Genomic DNA, 14,033 nt, shown 5'->3' on the forward strand with positions numbered 1-14,033 from the left:
AAAAAAATAAATTTTCAGCAAGATGGATATTGTGCGGAAATTTTTATATAAAAACTTCTCCAATCTGTTGAAAGAGGAGTACCTACCTATTGAAGGGCCTTCCAAGTCGCCAGACCTAACTACCATATATATTTTTTGTGAGCTCACCTCACATCGAAAGTAGCGGTTCACAGAGCAAACAATCTGAGGAGTTGAAAGAAAACGCGCATTTCCAAATAAAAATTGAGGGGGTCCGAGCTTTTTTCCGAAAAATCCGCAAAATTTTAAAGGAATTCATCCACAACCTGTGGGCCTCACTCCATAGGAAAATCCTGTCGTACGTACATTTTTCGTATTTAACAAACAGAAGATGATTAATAAAAAAAACACGAAAAACAAATCTGATATTCTTCGGTAGTTTATCGACTCTATAAGGGCTCTCGATAATGTTCAATTGAAGTACTCGAGTACCAACCGGAGCCATCGAGCATGTTGGGCTGTGGAAACAAAAGAATTCCCTGAAGGCCGATCGGAGATAAATTTCAGCACGTCTGCTATTTGTCACAAAATTAGGCGAAGAGGCTTTTTGCCGTGCCGAGCCTTTTGCAGGTCCATTTTCGGTCGCTGCAATAAACATTGCAATGACAATTAATACGTTGCGAATGTTTCGACTTTTTTTATCCGTATGGGCAATTGGAACCACTCAGGGAACCAACGACATGCCAGTTTTATTGATCTCGAGCCTTCTTGGGGCGCTTCTAGACTGCGAGAATTGGCCAACAGGATTCAGTCTCTGCTGGTGCAAATTTACATTGAAAAATATGCTCATATGCATCCAAGCAATCAGGATTTATCGGTATTCAATCAGTGTCGTTTCAGATCTCCAAATAGTGATAAGTGAGCATCAAATATTGTAAAATATAGAAATGCAATGAATATTTATTGGTACATCATTTATTATTCCTGCAATGGATTCTTCAATTCAAGCTGTTCACACTTGCTTGTACCACCCACGTTTAGCAGTAGGTTGATGGACCTGAATAATAAAGCAAATCGAAAACGACAGTCAATTCTTAACAGTAACAGTTAACAGTAGGCGCTTAATTTTTTATTCGCTGTTTTCCTTTGAGTGCCTCTGAAACGGTTACTTCCAAGTCCAAAAGGTGCCAAATTTATTGGTGATCAGCCATGGCACCAAATCAGGAGATGGATAACCAAATGGAGATAACCTTGGAAAAGATTACGAATACCGCACCAAGAAAGCGATTCTGGTCAGTCCGGTCGGTTTTATCGTCGTTCTTACGTAACATGCATCGATTTAAATAATTCTCGCCTGTTATGTGTGTTTAGCTTTTTGCGCTATTTATCTGCCTGGGGCATCCACTACCGTATCTCTTTCAACATTAACATACTTATTGGCTGGAATTGTGCCGTACCATGCTAAGGTTGGGCATCTTCATCAATGGGCCATTTTATCTGGCCGATTATCGGGCGACAATAGTTTCAATTACCAGGCATTTATCTGCTGGATAAAGTTATTCGGTGATGGGAATACTGCCCTTTAAATAACATGTCAGTAGTAGATATTGCCGCAGATTTGCGAATGCTTGGAGTCATCATCAGTTCAGAAAAATTTTCAAACTCACCTTAAACCACAATTGTTTATTTGAGTGTATATTTTAGCCGACGGAAACCGGATGAAAAACTTGCGCTATTTCAAGAGCTTTTTTATAGCTTGAAATCTGGGTTTATCAGTGATTTAAAAAAAATTCTCGATTGGAACAAGCGAAAAACTTGTTAAGTTTAAGCGGCGACAGGGTTAAATAGTTGCTTTCGGCGTACAGATAATATATTATTTGGGTAATTTGACTTTCGTAACTCAAATGCATTGTTAAGTTCCGGAATCGAAACTGGAATCTAAAAAGTTTCAAAAAGACCACAAGAATGCTGCTGACCGTTTGAATCCGCGGGTTTTCAGTCCAAAAAAATGCATTCAAAATATCATTTCTTAGGCAATAAAAGCCTGAGAAAATTCACTGTCAATATTCAAAATAAAGCCTAAAGTCAACGAGATAGAAAAAATGGAAAGAGTACTCGGCAAACACATTAAAACAAACTCTACCGAATGTGAAAGAGGAAAGTAAGAAAAATATTAGTCTGTGAGAATTTCATGCAAAAACCAAAAATGTAGATAACCAAATGCAGTTAAACAATCTAAAATAATGTAACATCAGAAGAGGAAAAATCGATGAAGAAACTTTTTCTTCCTAGAAGTCTTATAAAAATTATTTCAATCCAGTTTTCTATTTTTGCTTTTTTTATACTTAGTTTTTGCTATTTCTTCGCTCAGGAAAATCGGTTTATTCAACAATTATGCGTTCTATCGGTATTTACCAACATACATATTTTCACCAGATAAAATCATCATACAAAGTTCTTCATCATATTAATTTAAAAAGTACAAAAAGGGGAAGTTTCAAATCTTTGTTAAGACAGCCGTTGATTTTTTGAACATATTTTACGTTCATGGTGCCGAAAATAAATAAGAAAACCCAATTTTCAAACCTCATCTTTTGTCTTTTTGGGACGTATTTAAGTTACATTACAGTTTCTTTATCATGTAAGTTTTCCTGACTGTCTTTCCAATTTTCATATAAACAATATTCCTGAGCTTCAGTCATTTATTTTGATATAACAATTAATTAATTTTTCTTAAAATAGGTGCGCTTCGGTGTTTTTCCACCACCATCAGTTTGTCTAAAACAACCAATTGTTAAAATATTTTGTCCACACATATACATGAATTACAAGAACACTTGTGTGAAAATGTGGGTTTAAAAAAATATTTATATACTTATTAGCACAGCCTGTCATTACTAATTACTAAAACACTTTAAAATTACAATGCACTAAAACATTCTAAAATTATTAAGATTAAAGGCAAGGAATCAAGATAATAAAATATTGGAAAAATAAAATAATTCCACATTTTAGAATTTTAAATTTATTATCTTACTTACTAGGAAACATCTTAACAATTGGTTGTTTTAGACAAACCATGACATGACAAAAGATGATGGTGAAAAAACACCAAAACGTATTTTAAGAAAAATTAATAAATTTTGATATCGAATTAAAAGAATGAAACTCAGAAATATTGTTTATATTAAAATTTATTGTATATACTTTCCTGACCGTGTTTCAATTCCAAATCAAAATGAATTCCTGGGTTTCAGTCATTTATTGTCTTTATTTATCAATTAAAATACGTTTCGGTGTATTTTTCCACCATCATCAGTTTTTACGTGTAGCGTTGTTGCTGCTTTAAGCTTTAACATACATTTTCTATGGTTACTTGATTGACTATGGTTAATTGATAAATAAAGACAATAAATGACTGAAACCCAGGAATTAATTTTGATTTGGAATTACAATTTATATTTTGTCACATGTCCTAAGGATTTAGCCACTTATTTTAGAGACACTTAGTATATTGAAGTCTGGATTTGTCCTCAACAGATACTTAAATAATACAAAAATCTAAAGTTTTATAGCCAATTTTTGCTCAAAAAACCCCGGTTAACACCAAAAAAACCAAACCGATTTGATTCAGAAAAGCTGCCAAATTATGCTCAAATTTTTTTTCGATACAGCCTTTAGTCAAATCCTCAACGTTACAGCATTTTAAAGGACATAATCAGAATTTTTAGCAAACGAAGAAGGTGTTTTGCGCATTTGCCCTGATGGACAACCATACGGAACCATCTAATATTTTTCTAAATTTCTTTTACTAGGCTTTCAGCCCGAACGCTTAGTTCTTCTCTTCATAAAAGCATCAATTTGGATGCAAAATCAGAAATGTCTTCTTGCAATAGAAAGCAAACCCAAACAATCCTCCTAAGGCTCGTTTCCATTGATTTCCTCAGTAAACGGTACCACCATAGGTTCCGTATTTTTCTCTCCACCTTAAGAAGGTCGTCAACCGTTAAGAGGCCCACTTTTTTCTCCATCCAAGTCGATCCCGAGAACCATGGAAAGAAAATTGAAATGGGAATAGACGAGAACCAGTCAGTGCTGCATTTTTCGCATTTATACGGTACTGCACCCGATCCGACGCACTAGAATGATGATGCATTTGCTTTATTTGGTGCGTCCATTATTGGAGAAAATAGCGGATTTTTTTTGCGTGTTCTATCGGAAGCCTTTAGCAAATCCACGAACAGCTTGTGAGTTGCTGCCGTATTTGGCGACTTTTATGACTGTCATAATTTTAGGAGTACGATAATATACGGGGTGTTTATATAGATGAATAAAATTCTTTAAATAGGTGTTAGGTACTGTGGATAATTTCGACTTAGTTATGGTTAAGAAAATGTATGGTCGAAAAAATTAATTGTATTGCAAGTGTTATACTTTTCTTGTACACATTTTAGCTGTACAAAAAATACACTGAATAAATTTTAATTTCTTTTACTTCCACTTTTTGCTTTTGCTTGCGCGTTCGTATATTTCCTCTTTATGTTTGTTTTTGTTCTAAAACTTTTTTAGTCTGGATCGAACTTTCTGGCTGTGTGAGCCAATCCAGAATTCGTTCTTTTTCACTTTTATTATATGAAATAAAAAAAAAATGGTCAATATTTCTTTTTAAAAAATGGGACTTACCATCCTCTGTCGTATTTTTGCTTATGAACTGCAACCGTGAATCCAAACATGGAGTTGTCCTCTGTTCCGTACACCGCATAATTGAAAGCGTCCACGTTAAATCCCTCGGCCGTGAAAACCGACCAAAAAAGCACAAAAAACAACACTTGATAAAAACTTCCCATAGTCCTTGCGAAATGCATTTTAGCCACTATTTTCGCAAAAAAAAACTAGTCGCGCACTTTATTGCCGATTGTAAAAGGAAACGCTTTATTTTCAAAAACCGACTCAAAAAAGCAAAAGGCGCATGTTCATTTTTTTGGCGAAATTAGAAAGAGCGCGTGCGGAGCGCACATTTATGCCGATGTCGACATTTTTCTTCTTTCGCGGGTTTTGATCGACTAAGTTGAAAAACACTCAAACTTTGCCGCAGTTAAGCGCAAACGGTTTTAAATTGCTGATTGGGTGGGCTGTGCCCTCTGGTGATCGTTTTCCGATCTGAGCCTCGACTAGCCAAGTTTCAAACCTAATGGTGGAAATGTTTATAGCAAGACTGAGTAGTTATGAGCAAAGCTTAACCTTAGATTAAACACCACAGAGAGTATATTAATATGAATAGGAGGAGGAGAAAGGCAGTAATAGGGGAAACGAATGCAGATTTTGTGAAATTTCAGACGCAAGTCCGAAACAAGCAGCCTGCTATCGATTATTACAGTTTTTAAGAACAACAGGGCTGTGCAGGAAATGTACTAAGTAGTGAATGCAATGTACTGCTTGAAATGCACTTTCATTAAAAAATTTTGCAAACAGCGATTTTCTTTGCAAAGATACAGTTTTTTTAAGTAAACCTGCCAGCTCCCCAACAAATGTTCTTGAGGCAGCAGGCGGACACAAATAAAAAATGTAACTTTTGCAAAACTTTTGTGGTCAAAACCCTCTATATGGCTTTTGATAGGACTGAAGTAGTAGACTTTTGGCTTTTGTGTCAATAAAAAGTATCTCTAATATCTTGCCAGGAAAGTGTTTCTGTTCTGATTCTCTTAAGTCGCTTCCAGACAGACAAACCGAATTTCGGGCCGTCATCCCACAGCCATATATTTTTACAGTAAAATTAATTAAACCGCACTTGACAAATCCTGTTTTGAAAATTTGTCAAAATTTGGCCAAAGATGTCATAGAAATTAAACTTCCAGGCGTTATAGACTAGAGTTTCCTCTATTTAAGGTTGAAAATACAGCGCTCTATTTTTTCTGGTTCCTTCGTGGCATTTTTTTAACGCTCTTGGAAGAATTTCTTGCTTTGCAACTACTTCGGACGGGTATCAATTTGAAAGTGAAAATTTGGTGCAAACCACCAAAAAAATAAACTTTGAGCAGATATACAGTAAAGTTTTCTCTATTTAATAGTGTGGAAAACAATTTTTAAATGATCTTTACAAAATTTTTTGCCTCCAAACCGCTCTTGACAAATCCTATTTTGAAAATTTGCCAAAATTTCGTTAAAACTTGCACAGAAATAAAACTTTGAAGAATTATAGCCTAGTATTTTGTCTATTTAAGGATGAAAAGACATCGCTCTATCTTTTCTGATTTTTTCGTGGCAATTTTTAAACGCTCTTGGCAGATTTTCCGCGAAAACCGCTCCTACCAATAGGATTTTAAAAATTTGTCAAAATTTGGTGAAAACCGCCGAAAAAATCAAACATTGAGCAATAATAAAGTGCAATTTTGTCTATTTAAAAGTGTGAACAATAGCGCTTTGTCTCTACTAATTTCTTCATAGGTCAATTTTTAAATGCACTTTGCAGATTCTTTTTTCTTCAAACCGCTCTTGAGAAATCCCGTTTTGAAATTTTTTTACTTTTACTTGTAAAAGTATATGCTCACAGCGATCCGTCGGTTGTGGGTAAAGTGGCGGCCCATAAAAGAAATTTTGAGGAAATGGCGCCGTAAATGTTTCGTTGTTTGAATGGAAAGTCGAGCACTTCTTTGACTATTGACTGGAAGAATTATTGTCAAACGCTCCCTCAATATCGAGAAATGCTGTCAAAGACATATCTTTATCCTCCAGCAAGGTTTAAGGTGCTCTGGAAGTGAAGTAGACGATAATGTTTCTAGTTGTAATAGTTTGGCGGCATTTTAAAAGAAAGATCGAAAAGAGCCCTAAGTCAAATAGCAATAGAAAATTAACAACATGTTTATTAAGTCATTGAGTTAATCCAGACGAATAAAATTACAAAACAACGCAAAGTATAGAAAACCCAAATTTTCTAAATGTAATTTCGCAATTTTCAGCCATTTCAACAATAAACTATCTTGTTGCATAAACTTTCCAGCTATAAACTATCGTTATACACTCAATTTATGAGAACTATGGTCACTTTTAGGATCCAAATATCCGATTTTTTGCAACTAAAATTGCAGCTATTTTTTGCAGCTAACTTTACGTGCTTTAAGTGCTTTCCAGTTTAACCAAGGGAAACGCAAATGATTGTGATTTATTGAAAACGCAAGATTTCCAGTCCCACCAGGATTTTTACCTGATCGGAGCCTCTGAAATTTACATTTTTTTCTCTGAATCGATCGAAAAGACCTGAAAATATCTTAGTCATCCTAAGAACTATATGTATTTTAGTACACGAAAATTGCAGGTCAAAGTAGGGCTTTGGATCTTTCCAAATGCAGAATATTTTAAAACTTTTATTGAAACATCTTTGAAACGCTTGGAAAAATCAGTTTTGTTGAGCTGTTTGATTTCATCGCCAGTCAAAACAAATACTTCACGTATAGAAATTCCTCATAAGTCAAAGTAAAAACCGATAAAAAAAATTTATTTGTCGTATATAAGAATCATTGTTATAAAGCGATTAAAAAGCTTCATTTTTCATCTTTTCCATCATCTACTCCAAAAACTAGATCGAAAATGAAAATCTAAAATTCAAAGAGCCTCAAGCAAAAACTCAAAAGCTAACACCAAAAGTTAATGAATATTTAAATATTTTCATTTATTTTTCCGGTATGGAAACTATTGATAATGTCTGATTGATAAACAGACATTTTCGAAGTGGCTCAAGTGCTAAATTTTCCCAATGAAGCTTCTTTAGAAATCTAATRAAGTTASAATTTCTTGAAATCATAATTTCCTAACAGATTTTTGAGAAGTTGACGACGGCTTGTTCAGCTTCTGTTAGTTGATACAATTGATTAAATTWCACTATATTTGGCAAAAATATCGACTAATAACCAATTTGGATGAGAAAACGGACTTAATCSAAATGTTTGCCAGGTAAAGTTGTAAATGTTGTTAAATGGAGTTTTCTCCAAAAMATTGTTACCCCAATTAGTTTTTATGTTTTACTCGTAAGTAATCCYCGCTGYTGTTTAAAAAGGTGCCTTAAATAGCTTAATCAATTTCCATGTTTTGGCMGGAAGAATTTTYCCTTCCTGTGTCSGAAATAATTTAAACTTTATTTAACACTCGGGCATTTGTCCAACTTTCACCTTTGTGAGATAATTGGGACATTMAAACRCAACAAWTAGTAAACTRCCAAAAAAAGRAAACAAAAAAACTCCCTTAACAAAGACAAGAAMTAAAACTATGTCGACATAAAATAATTTTCTTGTGTCTTCTCCAAGTGTTTGATATTTCAGTACTCRAACAGTACAAATGGTTCAACCTGAATGAACCCTCACAGGCCATCAACAGGAAACTCCTGCTGCCTTCCAATGTTATTTAGATTTCCAGGAATGGTGCTCCCTATTCCTCCCACAAACATATTTTTGCATCATTTTTATTCTAGTCCTCCATGAGCTCAGTGCTCAATTGAACGCAATTAGACTCTCTTAAAATTCTTGGGTTTATCCGTTAATAATGCGATTGATTGCTGGTATTTTAAGTCTGTTGTTTTGCTTTTGTTGGTCAGCTGGTAAGCAGGAATCGAAATGGCGGGGCTACAGTTGTACTAAATATTTTTTGTTTGCAGACATTGACGCGATTGTGTTCGTAATTCTTTCGCAGGAAGATGAATTTCACTATAGACTGGCAAATGAGCTTCAAAACAGCCTGCAAGAACAATCTAATTATATCAATGCATCAGTAGGTAGTTCTTGGTCAGTTCCGAAGCGTTTAAACCGCACAGTTCCATTCCAGAAAAGGCCAGCAAACATCTTCATTTCGCCAAAATCTTTCAGTTTCCGCCGATTGGACCATCACGCAACTGATTGAACCGGTATTGACAGTGGCACCAAAGAGCGCCAAATGGGTGATTTTTCTAGAAGATCGCACCAAAGTCACGTTGGAACTTTTGGTGAAGGGGCTCGCAAAATACAATCCCAACCAGGTACCAATCAGTACTTGTGCGCCCCGTATTTTTCTAGTTGAAAGTTTCTTTAGGAAATTTGGATCGGCCATCAGTTGCAAGACGCTGAACCATCCATCATTCATCACTTTTTTTTTGACGAGAATCCAGACATTTTTAGGTACCCCAATATGGGTTCAGGCTTTGCCATTAGTGTCCCATTGCTGGAAAGGTAAGCAAAATTTGATATAAAAAATGATAGTGGAATAAAATCTTGGAAAATTGTCGGATGATTATTATTAATATCGCAATTTATTGATGCACTGATCAAAATGTACGATTCGATCCAAATCCAGAGATACATGCAAATACACTCCAAAAAACGTTTTAGTTTGGGAAGTAATTCGCCAATGGTCAATTTTTTAAATTAAATTAAGTTAAAATAGTAACTTAAATTAAGACTGGTGCAAAGTACAGATTTTTGAACGTTTAATAAAGATAATCAGGTAATTCGCCTCAACAGTTTTGTTTTTTCAAACGCAGAATTTGTTCCCGTCTTTGTAGGTTAGGTCTATTGTAGGTTGGTAAAAAGTGCTTTTATTTTAAAATTAAGAACGAATTGTCTATCAAAAGGTAGAGGTTAACACCTAGAGGGTATTTTATAGGCCTGGGTAACTCAGTGAATTTTTAGGAATATGCGCACTATTACGCAACTGGCATGGTGCGCTAACCCAATACACCGGCGCAGTAACTCAGTTTTGTTGCTTGGAAAATGTTGATGACTTTTTTACTTTTAAGGGTCATTTATCAATAATATTTTTCACATTTCTTCACAATTTCAGAACTTTTCAGTTTTAGCAAAGTTACTCTTTTTTCTAAATGCTCAATTTTCAAAAAATTAACTTAAAAATACTGACAATATTAAGGTATTTTTCGCGAAAAATTAGGAAATAAATTTTATTAGAACACTCGCATCCTTTGTCGCTTTGTATAAAGTTCTGAAATCCCTTTCCAGCTTCGAATTTGGGACAAAAATCAAATAATTTTCTATAAAAAAAAGAACTTAATAAGCGAAAGTTTATAATCAATTATTTGGAAAACTCATCACTTCCCTCCCTCTGGCAACTGCCGAGTTTGTTAAATTGTTTCTTTAGTTTTGCCTGAATTTTTTTTGCTTTGCTTTCTACTCCAAAACGCTATATTTTGTAGAGTTTTACTTAAAAACACTGACGATTTGGATGTATTTTACGCGAAAAATTACAAGATATATTTGTAGGTTTGTAGGAATTTTACAAAAACTTTTTTCGGAATCAATTCGGGACAAAAACGAAAATAGTACTCAACAATGCCGTTTTCTCCGAAAACTATTAAGGTTTTTGCAAAAACCCATCACAAAACTAAAAGTTTTTAATCAAAAACGCAAAAAATATACTTTTCTGATAATTTTCTTCTTTTTTGACAATAATGGGGTCTTTGCAGCCAAAAATAACAAAATTGATTTTGCTAGAAATTTCTCCTCATTTATCGATTTGGAGAGAACTTTAGAAAACCCTTTTCAGCTTAGAATTTGGCACAAAAACCAAATAATTTTATTCAGTTTTTACCGAAAGCAATTAAGATTATCTTGAAAAAACGGTCAGAGAGAAAAAGCTTCCAAAAAATTATTTGAAAATTTGCCACCATCATCGCTCTGAAGAATTTTCAAGTTTGCTATTAAGCAATTCTTGCTACGCAAAAAACGTATTATTTTTAGTTTTACTTAAAATACTGACAATATTTAGGTATTTTATGTGAAAATTATGAAATATATTTTATTGGCTAAACACTCGGCACGTGAATAACTTTGTAAGATTTTTTCTGGAATCTTTTGCAGCTTCGAATTTTGGACAAAACCCTAATAATTTTTGCTAGATTTTTGCCCAAAAATATTTCCCCGAACAGATCAAGTGAAAGTTTATAATCAATTATTCGGAAAACAAGGCACTTTTGTCGCTGTGAATAACTTGGTTTATCTAAATTCCGGTTTCTTCAATTTTAGGCCAATATTTCTAAACAAAACTCTCTCTAAACAGAACAACGCGTTTATTCCTAACGTTTTACTGTAAAACACTGGAGTGAACTGAGAGTCTTTTATGCAAAAAAAGGTAAAAGATGGATTTTACAAGAAAAGTGATCGTCTTTACAGTTTGGTCTTCTTGATTGTTCTTTTCGAATACCCGTTTTACCTTTGAATTTGGGACAAAATCTAAACAAAGTGAGCTCGTTCTTTTTCAGTTGAATTAATTTTTCTCACATCTATATAACACAGAACCAATTAACAATTAAATTCACTACTAAAAAGAATGAATAAATTAAAAATTATAAATACATTTTATCAATGAATAAAACTAAAACTCAGAGCGATTTTTGATACATTTGTATTAATTTGGCCTTGTTAACCAATTTATTAAAATACTCTTTTTGGGAAGCTTTTGAAATTGAAAGCTCAAGACAACTTTTCTAGATGAATTTCTTTACTAATTGGAATTTGTTTCTTACAGCTTAAGCCTAAGTGCGCTTTAGAATACATATATAACTCTTGATTATATTTTGATTCGATGATGAATTCGTTCTTTATGGTGAAATAAGAGCATTTTTTATCAATCAGCAATAAAAGACGTGAAGAAATTCACGGAAAAACGACAATAAAATTGGGGCAAAATGCGCAAGAAGAAGGTTTTAAAAACATGAATTCGCCTCAACTATTAAAAAACGTATCTACATGCAACGAGTTGCACTTGGACTTAAGCATTTGCGATATATTGATCTTTAACGAAAGACAATCAGATTCCATTGAGAAACCACGTGCTTTAAAATGCCAAATCAACAATGCTAACAGCACAAGTTTGCACTTAAAATTACCTACTTACATTTTGTGTTTTCCAGATTGAAAACACGCTTGGATCAACTGAAACCTTTAGATTTTCACATCGATGCGGCTCACGAATTTAGTTTATTCGTTCGCAATCAAGGAAGTGGGCCCTTGATTCAACACGATGAACTTTTCTGCAGTAAAACCCAACCGAATTGTGCCACATATCCTGCAAAGTTTCATCCTTGTGTAGGTGCCCAGTAAACCAAAGAAAATGCATTTCAAATATTGAATAATGCCCCAATTTCGATAGGGGGTAGCTGATGTGGATTCTGTGTTTTTCGCCGTCAAAACGTGTGAAAAATTCCATACCAATCGAGTGAAAGCCGTTCAAAAAACCTGGTACGGGTTYGCCAATGAGAAAGCGTTCTTTAGCGACCTGGAAGGTAAGAGATACCTTTGGAGYAGTGATGGGAATAATCAAMTGATTSGATSKTRRAAGGAATATTTTCAAAATCGCGTTGMAATCTGTTCGACTTAAAAGGATTTTAATCGCATAATTTGAATTATTTCGAATTGCTTCTCCAACGTTGTTTTTCTCATCACTTCTTTGGAACTCATTCTCATAAAGGAAATTTKTAGACCCCAGCATACCAACAGTTTCGCTGAAAGTCCCCAACACCAACCAGGGACATTGCCAGAAAACTTTGGCCATTCTTCAATATTCTGTGAAGGAATTTGAAAAAAAACCCAAACTGCAATGGCTTGTTCTGGTAGACGACGATACCATCTTGAGGTAGACTGAACAATTGCGAAAGACTCGAGTTAAAAAATCAATTTCTTAAAGCGTTGCAAGGATAACCAAGTTGAAGACATGTTTCGAAAAGGGAGGTTTGCCCATGATTTTGGGAGAACGGTACCGATTTGGGCCTCAAGGCTTTGACTATCCGACTGGTGGGGCTGGCACTTTGATCAACAGGAGAGCATTAAAAATTCTGGCGAAGAAATGCAGCTGTCCCCGACCGGACGCCCCTGATGACATGGTATTGGGCAAGTGCATCCAGGATTTCCAGATAGTTTTCGTCCATGTACCACAAATGCATCAGGTTTGGTTAGTTTTATCGGGTTTTGCATAGTTTACGCCAGATTTTTTAGGCACGACCGCAGGATTATGCGCCGGATCGTCTAGCCACTGATGATGCCGTCACTTTCCACAAACACTGGATGATCGATCCAGTTCAAGTGTACCAAAGGTGGTTTTTAGCGGAGGATCAGCAGCTTCAGGTTGGTCCATTCAGAACCGAATTATGATGATAGTAAGTAGTCAGTTTTCATTGATTTTTTGGCCAAATTGGCAATCTTCATGGTGAATTTTCAGTCGACTATATGGAGTTTTTTTGGAAATTGATCGAGGTTTCTTTAAAGAACACTTGTAAATTTTGCTGTCCCCGTGTATAGGTGAAGAAAATAAATTTCATTCTCAGCAACGTTGAGTCACATGCCGTTAAAATGTCCCAAATGATTTTTATAGTCGACCTAATCTGCCTTTTTGAAAAGTTTGTACAGGAATTCCGGTTCTTGAACCTTGGCAAAAGGTGTATTTCCAATAAGAGGACTATTTGAGGTTTCAGTCGATTTCGTAGCAGCTTTGTGTTTATTTTGATCAGGTCTCCTTCAACACTGATACCCAAACGGAAATCTGTTGTTTCAAGAACCTTCTTGTTTAGAATTTTCTAGCTTTTTGCAAGCGAAAATCAGATGAAACAAAAATGTTATTATTTTGTCAACGAAACTTAAACCGCTCTAAATCCGCAAAATTCTATATTATTGCAAAAAAGTGATAAATTTTACGAGCGGAGTAACACAAAGGCTAAATCATTCTGATCCGAAGTAAACGAACATTAATTTCGAACATTATTTTGAGTTGTTTTTGCGCGATTTTTACCAGTAACCGACGATATCTTCTTTATTGTACATAGTTTCAAACACCCAATATTTGCGTGTTGAAGAGCTTGTCGAGTCGAAAACTGGAAGAGCTAAACGGGCTCAAACCCACATTCCAAAAGGTGTTTTTCACCGAAAAAATTGTAAAATATAACAAAAATTTTCCTGTTTACCTACTGTTTCACTGAAAAGTCTTGGAAGAGTCTTGTTTTAATGTTTAATCAAAATCAATTCCTGGGCTTCAGTCATTTATTGTCTATTTATCAATTAAAATATGTTTCGGTGTTTTCCACCATCATCAGTTTCTCTAAAATAACAGAT

The 14,033-nt window shown here is 34.7% G+C and overlaps 2 protein-coding genes across 3 annotated transcripts in view; one reads left to right on the forward strand and one right to left on the reverse strand.

Moving 5' to 3' along the window:
- LOC125504546 (integrin alpha-PS2-like) overlaps positions 1–5,165 on the reverse strand; it is a 43,558-nt gene extending 38,393 nt beyond the window's left edge. Inside the window, exon 1 of the mRNA XM_048666739.1 lies at positions 4,642–5,165. Coding sequence (XP_048522696.1) covers positions 4,642–4,823 — 182 coding nt within the window. The 5' untranslated portion in view covers positions 4,824–5,165. The remainder of the gene's footprint in view (positions 1–4,641) is intronic.
- A 3,452-nt stretch (positions 5,166–8,617) lies between these two features.
- LOC109539561 (NADPH--cytochrome P450 reductase) overlaps positions 8,618–14,033 on the forward strand; it is a 26,922-nt gene continuing 21,506 nt past the window's right edge. The window contains exons 1-8 of one of the 2 annotated variants that reach the window (XM_048666736.1): positions 8,618–8,715; positions 8,770–8,959; positions 9,013–9,149; positions 11,843–12,017; positions 12,082–12,214; positions 12,411–12,564; positions 12,616–12,874; positions 12,924–13,052. In XM_048666736.1, the coding sequence (XP_048522693.1) occupies positions 8,642–8,715; positions 8,770–8,959; positions 9,013–9,149; positions 11,843–12,017; positions 12,082–12,214; positions 12,411–12,564; positions 12,616–12,874; positions 12,924–13,052 (1,251 nt within the window). In that variant the 5' untranslated portion in view covers positions 8,618–8,641. The other variant, XM_019907378.2, reaches the window with a different exon arrangement.

Source organism: Dendroctonus ponderosae, unplaced genomic scaffold (genome assembly GCF_020466585.1).
Source record: "Dendroctonus ponderosae isolate FM_Combo_2020 unplaced genomic scaffold, Dpon_F_20191213v2 Dpon_F_20191213_5, whole genome shotgun sequence".
NCBI classification, from domain to species: Eukaryota; Metazoa; Arthropoda; class Insecta; order Coleoptera; family Curculionidae; genus Dendroctonus; species Dendroctonus ponderosae.